Genomic DNA, 14,097 nt, shown 5'->3' on the forward strand with positions numbered 1-14,097 from the left:
TGATGAACTTGGGATGCACGATACTGGAGTTTTTGCCGATATCTGATATGCCGATATATTCCAACCCTTTATGCCAATTTGCCGATTTTGATACCGATATATCAGGCACGTTTTTTTCCCACCTAATTGCAGAGAACATCAAGTCTCTTTGATATCATGCCTACTCTTTTTTTGTAGTGGCCCACTGGCAGATACAGAAATCCCATATTTATTTGTATGTAAGATTTTCTCTCAAATAAAACTGTAATATTCAAACAACTTAGACAGACTGCTCTCCCTGAGACAATCCTGACAACAGCCACAACCAGGGCAAATTTGATCTGTTGCACAGAACAAATATGTGAAATGAAATCTGTCCAGAAGGATCATGTCAAAGTAAGTGCGTTGTACAACTGTACAGCTATTAATGCCAACTAAAATGACAGCGAAATAGTGTACTCTTTTTCACAGTGTTAAATAAAGGAGACTAATAGGCTATAAAAACTGCCGTACCACGAACATCTTGCAACCTTCTTCATGCTTGACAGAAAAGGCGAGCAGTGGGCGCGCACACTTGTGCTGAGTTAATGTCGTACCATTAAGCTTTTTTAGGAAATCATCGGGCATTTAGGCACAATTAAAGAGTTGTTTTATAAGTGGAAAATATCAGCAGAAAAATGACATATCTGCTGATGCCCAGAGCTCAGGGGACGAGGCTAATGTGGTTTGGTTTTTCAGTGGCTTTCATCAGATATTTTCACCAAACTATCAGCTGAAGCATAACACAACTCTCTAGAAAACTATGTTTCAAATAGCTTTCAAAAACTGAAAGACAGACTTTTACTTTAAAAAAAAAAAGAGCCCTGCAAATGGAGGTGGTTGCGGCCTAGAGCAGCGGAGTGTCCGGGAAGTCTAACATCTTTCACACTTTTTTTTTTTCCTGATCTGAGAAGGTCAAGGTGTTAAAACTGCTTTTCCTGTCCCCCGTTCAAAGCATCACCTCAGCTTGCGTGGGATTAAAAGATGCTATCGACGCACTTTGTGTTTTTCTTCAGTTTCTGTTTGATTTTGTTCTCGACAGAACTGCCAGCCTATTGTTGAAGTTTTACTTACTGAAGAATAATGCTTGAGGAGGTTTGTGTTCTGTAAATAAACAGCTCCTCAGCCATATTTTTGTCCGTCCCCCCAGCTGGAGCTGTTGGATCGATTGCCATTTTTGCGACAGCGTGGCAACTACTTAAGTTTACGATATTTAAGCTGCAATAAATCTTTTGCAGCTGAATTATGGAAGCTTAAATGACCTTATATATAAGAGGTGAGATGTAGATGTAAACATAGTAAACTACTTATAATAAAACATGCTTGCCAGAAATTATTACAAAAATTCACTCTCATAGTAATTAAATATAATTTAATATCACCACCTTTGCGGGATGAAACACAGTGTAGATAAGTTTCAGGAATTACATCTGCAATACAACCAACACTGCGCTTGGATTACAGGACATGCAAAACACAACACAATAATAGAATCTCTATATTTACAGAATTTACATGTGTGAGTAACTTTGATGCAAACTGGACAGAACTGGTTCCAGGTCATCGAAATACAAAGACGGTAATAGAAAATGTACAGAAGCATGGCTCTAGGTTTGCACCCTCCTTCATCAAATAAACATTGAATATTTTTCCACTCGAAGCGCCGAGCAAAGTATCTTGCTCTTGTGTTTTTTTACTCGGTTTTGGACATTTCGAGCGGTACATCATACCCTCTAGGAAATGTCTTGGTAGGGTGACACCGAGGCCTTCGCCACGCGAGAAAGCTGGATCTTGTCGTAAATAGTCTGGGGCTGGATTAGGAAAAAAAAAACAGTGTCACAAGACCATGGAATATGAGATATGTTGCAAACATGATTTTATTGGGATCTGTTCTCACAGCAGCCATGTGAGATTATCTACCAGTTCTTTTTAACCCTCTAGACCCCATAATACCTGAGAGTAACGTCATTTTTAAGTGTTTGAAAACACGGAAAATAAAGTTGCAGCTTTAATAAAGAGATATTATGTTGTCATCAATAACTGAAACCTGAAATATACAACGTATTGTTGAGATCCGCTGCTTTCAACACGGTTTCTCTTTTTAATATAGAAATGGCTTTGAATCTTTACTTCACACATTGGAGCCGTTAAATTTGAAATGTGTGGTGTAAAGGGGGGGTATTGTGCTAATTTCAAACGTCATATTTCACTCTGCGATACCTGGAAGCAGCTTAGCATAATGTACAGTTAAAAAACTCATCATTTTTCTCACACTGGTGCTCTGTGCAGGCCCTCATACAGCCTGAAATGACTCGGTCAGCTTTGTCCCTTTAAGAAACCCCACCCCTACAAGCCCACTTTCTCCTGATTGGCCAACTTGACGAGCAAAGCCGTTGAGCAGCGTGGTGGAGTAAAAACAATTTCAGAGGCAGACTGAGCTGCTGGGTGGGCGTGTCCCTGAACTGGCAGGAAATCCTGCTGTGTCTCGGGCAGATGCCCAAATATAGAGTTCCTCCACTTTGTGACATCACAAAGTGAAGCGTCTGGAGAAGTGTGTCTGAAAGCAAGACTTTTTTAGCTGGGAATTACTCCAACATACTTTTACCTACAGATTTGAAACTTCACCCACGTTTAGTCTGGACATCCAACATTGTAACATTATATGTCTTAAAATGTGATACAGCATAACACCCCCTCTTTAAGGAAAAAGCTATTTACAACATTTTTATTGCTATTGGTTATTTTTGGGCTATTCCTTTTAAATGCTTTAAGTTAAACGGTAAAAAGCTATAAATGCCACATTTATAGTATCAAATTACAAATGGAGTTGTGTTTTTTAAACTTGTAATTTCTTTGTTTTCTGTTTCTGAGACAGCCGTCTGCTTGGATTGAGACGATAAATGCCAATATTGGTGAAGGTTTGTACTGAACTGCAGCCACATTCAAAATTCTACTGGGGTCTCGAGGATTAAAAATGAAATAACACAAAATAATTCTCTCAACAAAAGCAATGAAATGCATGTAAATAAAGGGACAGAAAAGTACATTTGTGTTTTAAAACTCAAATTACAGGAATATTTTCATTTTGAAGAACTGAAAGACTTACCCCAGGCATGACCGGGAGGTCTCTATTATCAATTGTTTCATACACTGAGCTTGGCTTACTCCCCTGTAAGTAAAATGTGCATATATCAAAGACAGAGGAAATGAGCAATGCGGTTTAATGAACCAATTCCTTTTAAAAAAATTAAAGCAGGTGATTTGTGCAAAGGAACACGAGCTGACTTACATCTTCAATTGCAACTTCAGTGATGTCAGCGTACACGGTGTGGTCGTCATCGACTGCTGGTGGATGTTAATGAATAAAAAGAGGGGAAAATGAAGCCATTTGCCATTCTTGTGTTTTTGTCCAAATGGGTCCTAGTTTTCTTTGTTCAGGTGTGTAAATAAATTGTAGGTTTAAACCATTTTCCTTTGGGGCAATTGCAGACCGGCAAATTAAGCCTGCTAAAAGTGCTTGTTTTTTTGCTCAGATTGTTATTCTAAGGGTCGGACATCATCACAGAAGGATCCGTGGAAGAAGCAGAAACAAGCACGTTTAGCAGATTTAACTGTCTGTAAATGCCCCAAAAGGAATACAATGTAGACATTAAAGCCTTGTCGCGCAGCTGGCTGAAACATTATCGGAGAAATTCCAAAACAGTTTGAACTTATTTACACCCTAAACATATCAAAATAGGTTTTTTTTTACTGTTCTTACCTGATTTACTTTGTTTCCAGCCCCACACAGCTATCACAGATAGGAAAATCAGCAGACAAGCTCCTCCGACCACACTCAGGATTACGACTAAGCCGATTCCGTCTGCAAATGATGGTTAGATTATGATTAAGAAAAAATAGTCATCACAAATTTTGGCAGGTCAAATAAAAGAAATGCATAGAACTGAAAAAGCAGGAATTCAACTAAAACAAAACATTGGTAAAACTGAAATGTAACTTTTTACATTTGGTAAGATGAGGAGAAAACAGCACGAGTAAGAAGAGGAACTCATGAACTCAAACGGAAATGTCAGGCATAGCAATCATGATGCTTATCACCAACATTATCAAAATGCTCATGTTCTTCTCATCCTTTATGCTAAGCCACTACATTGTGATCAACCTTTATCACAAGTTTCACATGACGAGTTATCTGATAAGAACCCAAATGCAGGAAATTGCTTTATCAGTGTGTAGTAAATAAGCAAACCAGATCCCCAAAAGTTCAGACTTCTCTTTTGTTGTTGTTAATTATTTATAGTGCATACAAATAAAAAGGACAATATTTTGGCTTCCTCACTGTGCAGGCTCAAGTAGTTACATGTTGTATTACCTTTTTTATCACAGATTTAGAAACCAATAAGTTAAATTGTTTGGAAGTTAATATTGAGGTAAAATCAGTTATAGTAAGAATGATGTTGGAGAAATATTGAATTAACTTTCAGCACAGAAAATAATCAGAGATATTTGAAATATTTGCATTTTTATCATAGCAATTTTAATAAATGTGCCTGATCTACTGGTTGATGATAATTTTATTGTGGAGAGCAAAAGATTTGTGATTTGTGTGACTGGTCATATTGCACAATGACTCATCCAGATGCATTTGTAAATAATAGATAGTAGAATAATCAGCCACCATACTTCCTGTGCCTTAATTTTTTTTCTGTAATGTAATAAAAATATTAAAAACACCACCAAGAATTCAAATTTTGTTGTACTTACTGTTGTGTGTGCTTATTTCTTGTGTATCTTTGATGCACTTCACTGTATGGGATGCTGACATCTCACTGACGGGATTGTAAATTATGCAGGTGAATTTGGTGTCTCCGTCTTCCTCCCTGATGTTGTATCGCAGCCTGGAGCCGTTTCTGGTTTGGTTCCCTACAGTCCATTTGTAGCTGACATTGGTGTCAGGGTTCACACTGCACTCCAGCAAAACTGTGCATGAGTTGGTCAAGGGGTCCCAGGTGGAGTTGCCAGTCAGGACAGGCTGTTTAGCTATAGACTCTAGTGAGGGAGAAAAGGGAGAGAGAGAATGTTTGATCAAGGCCATGTCTAAGAATTTTTCAAAATAGGTTTTCCCTCCCGTGTTTCCAAAAAAAACATCTGTCCAAACCAAAACACAAAAACACAACAGAAACGCTGTCATGAAAATGCCACACCAACAGGCGACGATATAACCCGGTCATGCAAAGAAGAAAAAATCTATTGCAGAAAGACTACCTGGCGGGCTACCTGGCTCTCGCCCACAGCGTTTGCGTGTGGACGAAAGGCCAAACGCAGAGAAAAAAATATTGTATTGTTAAAATACCCATGTATGTGTAGACATGGCCTTAGACACTGGAGCAAAAGATCTGACTAAATTTGGTAAAAAAAATCAAATATTTTGACCAAACTGTTAAGTTAACTCAAACCAAACATCCAAAATCAGATGACTCTTCTTTGATTGATTTGAAAACACAAATATATATTAACCAAATGTTTATGAGTTGCTAAAGGAAATATTTAAAAATAGATTAAATACATAAAAAACGTTTAAAAAGTTATCCGGCCTAAGAGACATAACAAATCAGTAGGTTACCTTTTTATAATAAGAAACTATGGAAATGTCCAGTGACTACACACACAATCATAAACACATAAACAATGGGCAATAAGAAAACTAATGTATGTTAAAATTGTATTTTTGTTTAGTAAATGCACAAATATACTTTTATCTGGATGCTGTGGCAATGTTTTTGTTTAATCTACTTTTAAACAAATAAATGTTTTCACAAGACACCAAAGACAGAGAAAAAAGCCTTTTAATGGTGGATGATCAAACACGATGAAGGTGTGTATAAAGATTTCAATTATGTGTATTAGTTAGTACAATTAGTATGAGACAGCACCATCACTGGGAAACGTGTTTGATTGAAAACAAAAACTTCTTACCATGAACTCTCAGAGCGGTGGTGACTGTGGCCCTTTGTTGATTATTCACCTCTGAGTGAAAACTGAATTCACCAGAATCTCGCGGAATCAGTTCTTTCACTGTTAAACTAAAGTCTGTGGGGTTTAGTTGTAATCTGCCCTTGAATTGTTTTTCATCAACTTTTCTATCTTTGTTTGCGATCATTGACCTTTCATATTTCCAGATTGCTGTGGTGACGCCTTCAGATGGTGAGCATGACGACAACTGCACGGTGTCCCCAACTTTTTTATGGATGACACGTTGACAGCTGGAAGCCTCCACATCTGAAACACAATAAAAGTATGATCTTTAAAAAGGTGCATCTTTGTAAAGGTCACTGTCAAATTTAGTTCTTACCAAAGACTCTTAGTATTCAAAGTTTGTTCTAAAGTATGTAACAAAAAGTAGTCTGGAAAAGCAGAGAATAGATTTACAGGAACATAACAGGTTCAACACATGATCACATTGCATGGCAACCAACCAACCAACGATCGATCGATAGACAAACTGGAAAAATGTAGCGAGTAGTCAAAGCAAAAAATAAAACACCAGAAAAATAGAAATACACAGTAAATATAAATAAACCTATAAAATAAATACACCCACTAGAAGATATAAATATGCACATAAAACATATACCATACTTACTTAATACTGTTACTACTAAAACTATACTTAATATACACTTCAACAAATTATACTATATTCAATGTGTATATCATGAAATGATGCTGAATTATACAGAGAGGTAGAGGTGTATGTCTTTAACAGTCACTACAAGTGTCCTTTAACAATAACAAGGAATCTACAAAGGCATGTATTGTATTGGTGTAATTGGTGTATTTGAAGCTTATTTTTGTCACGTGTGTCGGGACTGAACTGCTCCAATGCTGCGTGGGAGGCGGGCGTAATATTACGTGTCAAGTCTATTTTTCCCCGCTGCTGCGCGTCAGTGAAGCGTCGGAAGCCATTGACTGATGGTTAACACACGCCCACAATCCATGTTAAACTATGTGCTCTCGTCGTTTTGGCCAACTGCAGTTTCCTATTGAAGTTACTGATCGACTAGATGAGCGAGATAAATTTGAAAGAGCAATTAATATGTACATTTCCTCAACATGTGGTTGAACCAATCCTATTAATTAATTCTCATTTGATTCTACATCCTACATAAATACAGAATTTATGTACAATTAAGAAGTAGAAGTAGAAGTTTGCATTTCCTCAACAATAATAATAATAATACATTTATTTTATATAGCGCTTTAAAAAGTACTCAAAGACACTTTACATGTTAAAGTTAAATAGCAAAGACAGTAAAAGCAATATCAAGTATAAAATGATCAAGGTGCAGAAACACAGTTAAAATGATTTTAATTCATTCACTAGACTTCTACGTGTCTATAAACACACTACTAATAGACTGCAAGTCTGTTGCAAAGTTGTCTACCGTTTACAGCAGACTGCACATTTCTTGGCACCACTGCCGCAGCTATTTATGGCCAGAAATCGCAACTACCATTGGCTAACGTTGAGATATTAGTGATATAGTCGCAGGCGGGTTGGATCGCAAAATAGATGCTGCTGTGACACTAATGTGTCGTTTGTCTGACGATACAGTGTGGACGAAGATTCCCAGTAACACAGACCTCTCCTTAACCACAGCAGTTTCAGTCACATGATATAAGCATATATTGGGGGGATCAGAAAACACTCATATGAGGTAATTATGGAAATATCGTGATGGTTCTTTTAAACTGACTACTTGAAATAAATTTGGACATAAGATATCAGACACTGTTTCGTTGTGTCAGGTAGGCCAACTGAAATTTTTAGGCTGTTGGTGTCAATTGTTTATTACACGGATAAATATTGTAGCACAACAATAGTCTTTAAGTGGGCCGGGTTGCCACTGACATCTGGAAAAAAAACAACTAACACTGATGTCACCTTTGTCGCTGAGGTCAAATGCTGTGGCTTCAAAGTTCCTGCCAACGTATGCTGTTCATCACTGTGGCACTTTCGGTCAGTGCAGCTGCATTCTCATGAAACGCTTCTGTTGTCATGTTGTGAATCTAACCTTTTAAAAAAAATGGATGTTGCTACACCTTACAAGCTTTTCCAATGCAAAAACAGCCAACTGCTCTGTGCATGCTCACAACTTAACATTGGCACGTTAACACCTGCATGCACTGATCTATTTTTCTGCAAACACCCTTAAAAAGCTCCGCTCCCCCTTGTTCCTGCCGAAGCCTTAAAACAATGCAACCAATCGTCTAATGAAAAACTAACAAAGAGGAAGCTACAGCAACAGAAAGGAATGACCCTACCCACCCTTCGTCCCTGTCTAAGCAGTAAAATGCATATTCTGTATGACCAGCATATTCATCAGAATATACTACATAATTATAGTTTACTGTAAAGCTATATGAAAGACCATCTTATTAAAAAAACAAAGAGGAAGATACTGCAACAGAAAGGATGACCCTTGCCTGAGTTGGAAAGTTCAAGCCAAGCAGAAGCAGCAGAAACTCACCAAAATAAATAAAAATGAATCCGCAAATATAGACAAGAAGATATTTTGCATATTAGGGAAATCATTTATCCTTAAAAAATGTGTATTGAATTAATATTGAGCACAGCAGCAACTTTAGTTGTTTTAATAATTATTTTTAGACATTCAAATGTTGGTTGAATAAATCACTTCAAGTAGGTTTATCCCAGTTCCCAAACGTGTGTATTACTACTATAGCTTTAAACATCTTCCATGGAAAGAAAGCGTCATCTCCTGAATCGACACTCTCGCTTCCAGTAAATTATGCAATGACCTACATGATCGATTCCGATCTTCCGTTAGAAGTGTGCCTCAGGCTTAAGAAAATACAACATTTAAACTCCATAAAGGAAGGAGCAGAGGTGTACATACCATAGAGGCAGACCCAAAGAAGCAGCACAGCACTGCATTTGAGAAGGCAGCCCAGGCAATGCAGGCGACCACCAACCATATCTGTGGAGAGAGGAACAATGTCTGTTTCCTCTTCTTGTCTATCAAAAAGTGCTGCACTAAGTTTGTTCTTGACAAGAAAGTAGAGGTGGAGATGGGGGAGGTTCCTCTCAGCCAAGAAGAAGAAGCTGACCTGGTTTTATAGTGAGAGTGAGATTAAAAAAAAAAAAAGTTGACAAATAAGAAAGAAAAGGACTTGAGGATATTAAAAGTGAGTATGTTCAAACTTCGGCAAACAATAGTATCTGAGCTCATGTGTGAAGAGTCCACGTTTGATAACCTCAGAGCAGGAAGAACACATCCTGTCATCAGAGCGTGGTAGTTGCTTCACACAACCAAGAGTAATGGTCTTTAAAAGCACACATTAGATTAAAAGGCCACTTGGACTGTAAATTACTAACTCTTTTAAGGTTAGGCCTGGAGGTCTGACATGTTTGTGGTGCATTTACATAGGTCTGGCATAAAGTATCCCGTAGTTATTGTTATTAAAACATGACTTTTGATTCTTGCAGAAGACTTTTCAGCCATGTTTGAACTAATGCAGTTTAGATTCTGCTTTTGCTACATTCAGAAAAAGCCGTCGTCCCCAGGCATGTCTTCCAGGTAGTCCGGCCTCCTCCCAGAAAGACATGCTCGTTAGGTTCATTTGTGACTCTATGAGTGCCCGTATGTGCGAATGTGACCATGATGGGTTGTCTGGCTCTATCTGTCAGCCCTGTGATTGACTAGCGATCAGTCCAGGGTGTACCCTGTACGAGGCCACCCCCCCCTAGAACCTTGAACAGGATAAGCAGTACAGATAATGGATGGATGGAAGAAGTACTAGAAGCTAACTTTCAAACGAGGCCTTGTTCAGGTATTTAGGCCTTAGTGTTTTTCTGTAAGCTTTTACTTCAGCAAAAAACTTGTTTACTGCTGCGGACGTCTCGCAAGTTTCCTTTACGGAGGAACACTCACTCACTAACGCAACCAACCCCTACTAAGTTAATCATCATCAGTGTAGTCTGCAAGCACCAGTTAGCAACTTATCAACAGCTAGCTTCAGAACACAGGTGACAAGAGGTGCAAAAAAACTTAAAAATAAGTGAACGTTAGCCAGTTACTGACAGGATAGTTTGGAAAATGCATGGTAAGATTTTGGAAAAGAGAATTGAACTGAATTGGAATATGATTTGATTTCTGAACGTGCCCATCATCTAATCTTGTTTTACAATAAATTGTACCTAATGAAATCACTCACTCACTACTTCAGTCATTTTTTTACGTGATACTTTCTTACTCTTACTCAAGTAATTATTTCTATAGCTACTTTTACTCCTACTTGAGATAATATATAATATAATTATAAAGTAACACTACTTTTACTTGAGTACCGTTTTCGGTTACTCTATCCACCACTGGCTACAGTAGACGTTCTAAGAGGATTGTAGAGGTATTGCCTTCTGCAGCCGACTCCGCTGTTTTGTTCTCCACTGTTTATTCTGCCGTGTATTCACCACTGCGGGGCAACTTAAGAGAACAACCTTGACTGAGATGAAGAACAACAGGGTCCACTTCAAGAGGATTTATTGTCCAAAGGCAGAAAAGTGCAGTGGAGCCACTGGAGTCAATGGTTGGACTGTGACTTACAGGGTAGGTATGAAGGAGCAGATCACGTTCACCGCCATCCATCCATCCATCCATCCATCCATCCATCCATCATCTTCCGCTTATCCTGTGCCGGGTGGCGGTGGCAGCAGGCCCAGCAACATTTTCCAGTTCCTCCTGGGGGATTCCGAGGCATTACCAGGTCAGATGGGATAAATAATCCCTTCAGCGAGCTCTGGGTCTGCCCCGGGGTCTCCTCCCAGTTGGACATACCCAGAAACCCTCCAAAGGGAGGCGCCCAGGAGGCATCCTAACCAGATGCCCAACCACCTCAACTGGCTCCTTTCAATGCGAAGGAGAAGCGTCTCTATTCCGCGTTCCCCCCGGATCTCCGAGCTCCTAACCCTATCTCTAAGGCTGAGCCCAGACACCCTCTGAAGGAAACTCATTTCGGCCGCTTGTATCCACGATCTCATTTTTTCGGTCACTACCCAAAGCTTGTGACCCTAGGTAAGGGTTGGAACTTAGATCGACTGGTAAATCAAAAGCTTTGCCTGCACCACAACGGTCCGGTACAACGCCCACATCACTGCTGATGCTGCACCGATCCGCCTGTCGATCTCACGATCCATTTTACCCTCACTCCTGAACAAGACCCCAAGATACATAAACTCCCCACCCAGAGGGGGCAATCCACCGTTTTCCATTCGCCGCCATGTAGGTCAATACCAGAACGCTGAAGTGGAGTTGTGTTGAAGCTAGTGTCAAGAACAGAGAAGCAGAGTATAGGGAGAAACTTAGAGGTCTGATGAAGCAAGCAAAGTTTCCAGCAATATCGAAGTATCTGTAATGAGGGGACGTTTTCTAGGAACCACACCTCAGCAGACTTGCCAAACTAAGAAGCTCATATTTCAGAATAGTGCCTTCATTCTGTTTAGCTAGCTCTCCCCCGCTAAGGATGCCCCTATAGCAGTTAAATCAAGTACCCTCTAGGTGCCCATTTAATAAAGCCCCTCAGACAGCCCGACTACACCTCTGCTGTTATGTGTTGTTTTTTGCCACACAATACATAAGTTAAAAATCATCATCTGTTGCTCTTCACCCTGCAGTATTTTTGTCAGTGCTTGCATGATGATGTCTCCGACTGCATGCATCTTGAGCAGAACTCAGGGTTTGAACACTAGCACTTGTGAACTTTGGCGGAAGTTATCAACCCACCATCAACATAAAGGCATATCTGTGGCTCATTACTAATAAATACTATTGAGGATGTAGCTAAATATATCTGTCGAAATGATTACCATGTCAAATTTAAAAGGAAATCACAAAGTTACAACCATTTTCAAATACAAACCTGTATTTAACTAAAGGTAGTGTAGAACCAATCAAATTGACATCACTGTCATTAAAAAGTTTAATTAAGCTTTGGGGGGGGGATTTCAACTGATAAGTATCAGAGCACTAAGAGGTGCAAGTTGCTTTGTGTTGTTTCTGTCGAGGTGGTCCGTGCACTGGCAGCAGCTACTTTTTTTTAAATATAGGGCGACCTATTTACTCTGAAACACAATTGTGAAACCCACGATGTGAAAACAAAGTGCACAGGAGCATCCACCCAAACCATGTGAAACTTTGATTATGCTCCATGAATTCACATTATTTAAATACTGACAGTGAAAGCTCATCTATGTCCTACAAACAGCAAACTCACGTCACGTTTGCAATTTTTTTTGGTTTTAAAATTCTTATAAATCTACAATCATTACCACCATTTTGTTGGCCTTTCTGATGGTTTAAAATTTAAAACTAAAATTGAATGCTGTTAAACTATTTGACAGCTAGCCTCTTAAAGCGTCACAATAAGCCTCTTTTTAATCAACTGTCATCTGATTGAAGTGACTTTGGTGCTGATAGGTCAAAAACCAAAATCTGCATTGGATTAACTGCAATCTGTGCAATCTTGTACGGCAATATCAGTGTAAACTGTTCCAACATAACCTTGAAACTCGTATTGATTTTGGTGCTTAATAAGAAATGTGCTAAATACTTAAGCAGTGGTTTGCAGGTCAAAGATAGTTGGGCAATGCTAAGCTTAATCCAAAAGACAACTGGACTTGGTTGAAGTTCTTGAAGACGTTTCACTTCTCATCTGAAAGGCCTCTTCAGTACTAAACTGACTGGTGGACGGAGCTAGAAATATAAGCCTCTGTAGGTCATGAGCCTCAACTTGATTAAATGGTCTTATGGAGGAACATTTTATACATACAATTCCCAGTCTTCTTGCGCTATTAAACACAATTAAATTTCATTATGCTTCCATTTAAGTTCAGGTTGTCACTTTGGATATTCATATGGGTGAAATGGCAAGTTGACCAGTTCCTGATAAAAGCCTGAAGTGTAATGTTAGCATGTTTGCTGGCAGTTTGTCAAAAAGAGAAGTGATACAGTGACATTGAATGACACTGGTCAGTGAGTCAGAAAAGAAACAGAACCAAGATTAACAGACATATTTTACGATACGCCCAAGTATCCTTCATATCCCTTTCAAGAAATGTAACAGTGACTACATTTTTTCAAAGTAAAATGTTTATTTAGTTCATACATAGAATTATCTCTAGCTAGTGCTACTCAATACAAATTTTACCCAACACAAGTTCACAAGAATCAATGTAGTTACAATACTAACATTTCATAATGTAACAGTTTGGAAGAATGTAAATAAACATTGTGTGGTTTGAAGTTATAGAAAATCTACAAACCACTCCTAAAGTTGAACACACTTCTGCGTCATGCATGCACTCACTGATGCGTCGGCAGTGACATTCAGCCACAGGAACCACCAAGCAGAGAGTAACTCTAGCCACATGGCTCCGCCAAGTGGCTAAAGTGCATATCTGAATGCATGGGAACATTTTGACAGTGTAAAAAAAAATACAGACTGATTCTTTTGAAGTACTTCTTGCTGCTTGTACCACTGTTAAAGATGAAAAAAACATTTAGCTCATTAATCCCTTTGGAAAAAAGCATCAATATCAAAATACCTTTATTACTTTCTCTCCACTGTTTTTGTCTCTTTTATATTTTTCCCCTCTGTAAACAAACCAAGGTCAAATTTACCGGACTTCTTTTAGAAGATTGATATGATTACAGTTAGTTCACAGGATTCTGTGATTAGAGCCGAATCCGTAGCAACAGTCGGTTCTTCATAGCAACGGTCTGTTTTCGAGAAATACCTCGGAATACCATTGTTAGGGCCCAAGCAGTAAGGCACAAGACAGCAGCAGTTTTTTTACATTTTATTTTATTCAAAAAGAATATCAAATGTACAAACCAAAATTATAACAACTTGGCCTATAAAAGAGGTCAACTTAATATAATTGTACTTATGCTGAGGAGAACTAAAGTGTGAACATAACAAACAGACCCACCATAATGAGACAACAAGGGAACTGTAGCGGCTAAGCCTGAAACTTAAAGCCACTGAGGGGCTGCATAG

General features: G+C 38.7%; 1 protein-coding gene across 2 annotated transcripts; it reads right to left on the minus strand.

The window, feature by feature from the left end:
* Positions 1 to 1,370: 1,370 nt before the first annotated feature.
* On the minus strand, positions 1,371 to 9,049 carry LOC138601010 (SLAM family member 8). Of its 2 annotated transcripts, none has more exons than XM_069672580.1 (7): positions 8,940 to 9,049; positions 5,995 to 6,297; positions 4,783 to 5,067; positions 3,779 to 3,880; positions 3,308 to 3,360; positions 3,125 to 3,187; positions 1,371 to 1,829 (listed from the first exon to the last, which is right to left on the minus strand). In XM_069672580.1, exons 1-7 carry the CDS (start codon positions 9,016 to 9,018, stop codon positions 1,752 to 1,754), a joined length of 963 nt encoding a protein of 320 aa, XP_069528681.1. In that variant the 5' UTR covers positions 9,019 to 9,049; the 3' UTR covers positions 1,371 to 1,751. The 2 variants fall into 2 exon arrangements, with proteins under 2 accessions (XP_069528681.1, XP_069528680.1); XM_069672579.1 differs by having other exon boundaries at positions 3,308 to 3,363.
* Between the last annotated feature and the right edge of the window lie 5,048 nt (positions 9,050 to 14,097).

The sequence above is a fragment of the Semicossyphus pulcher genome, unplaced genomic scaffold (assembly GCF_022749685.1).
Source record: "Semicossyphus pulcher isolate SPU_LCO1_2020_fin unplaced genomic scaffold, fSemPul1.0.p SCAF_21, whole genome shotgun sequence".
Classification (NCBI taxonomy): Eukaryota; Metazoa; Chordata; class Actinopteri; order Labriformes; family Labridae; genus Semicossyphus; species Semicossyphus pulcher.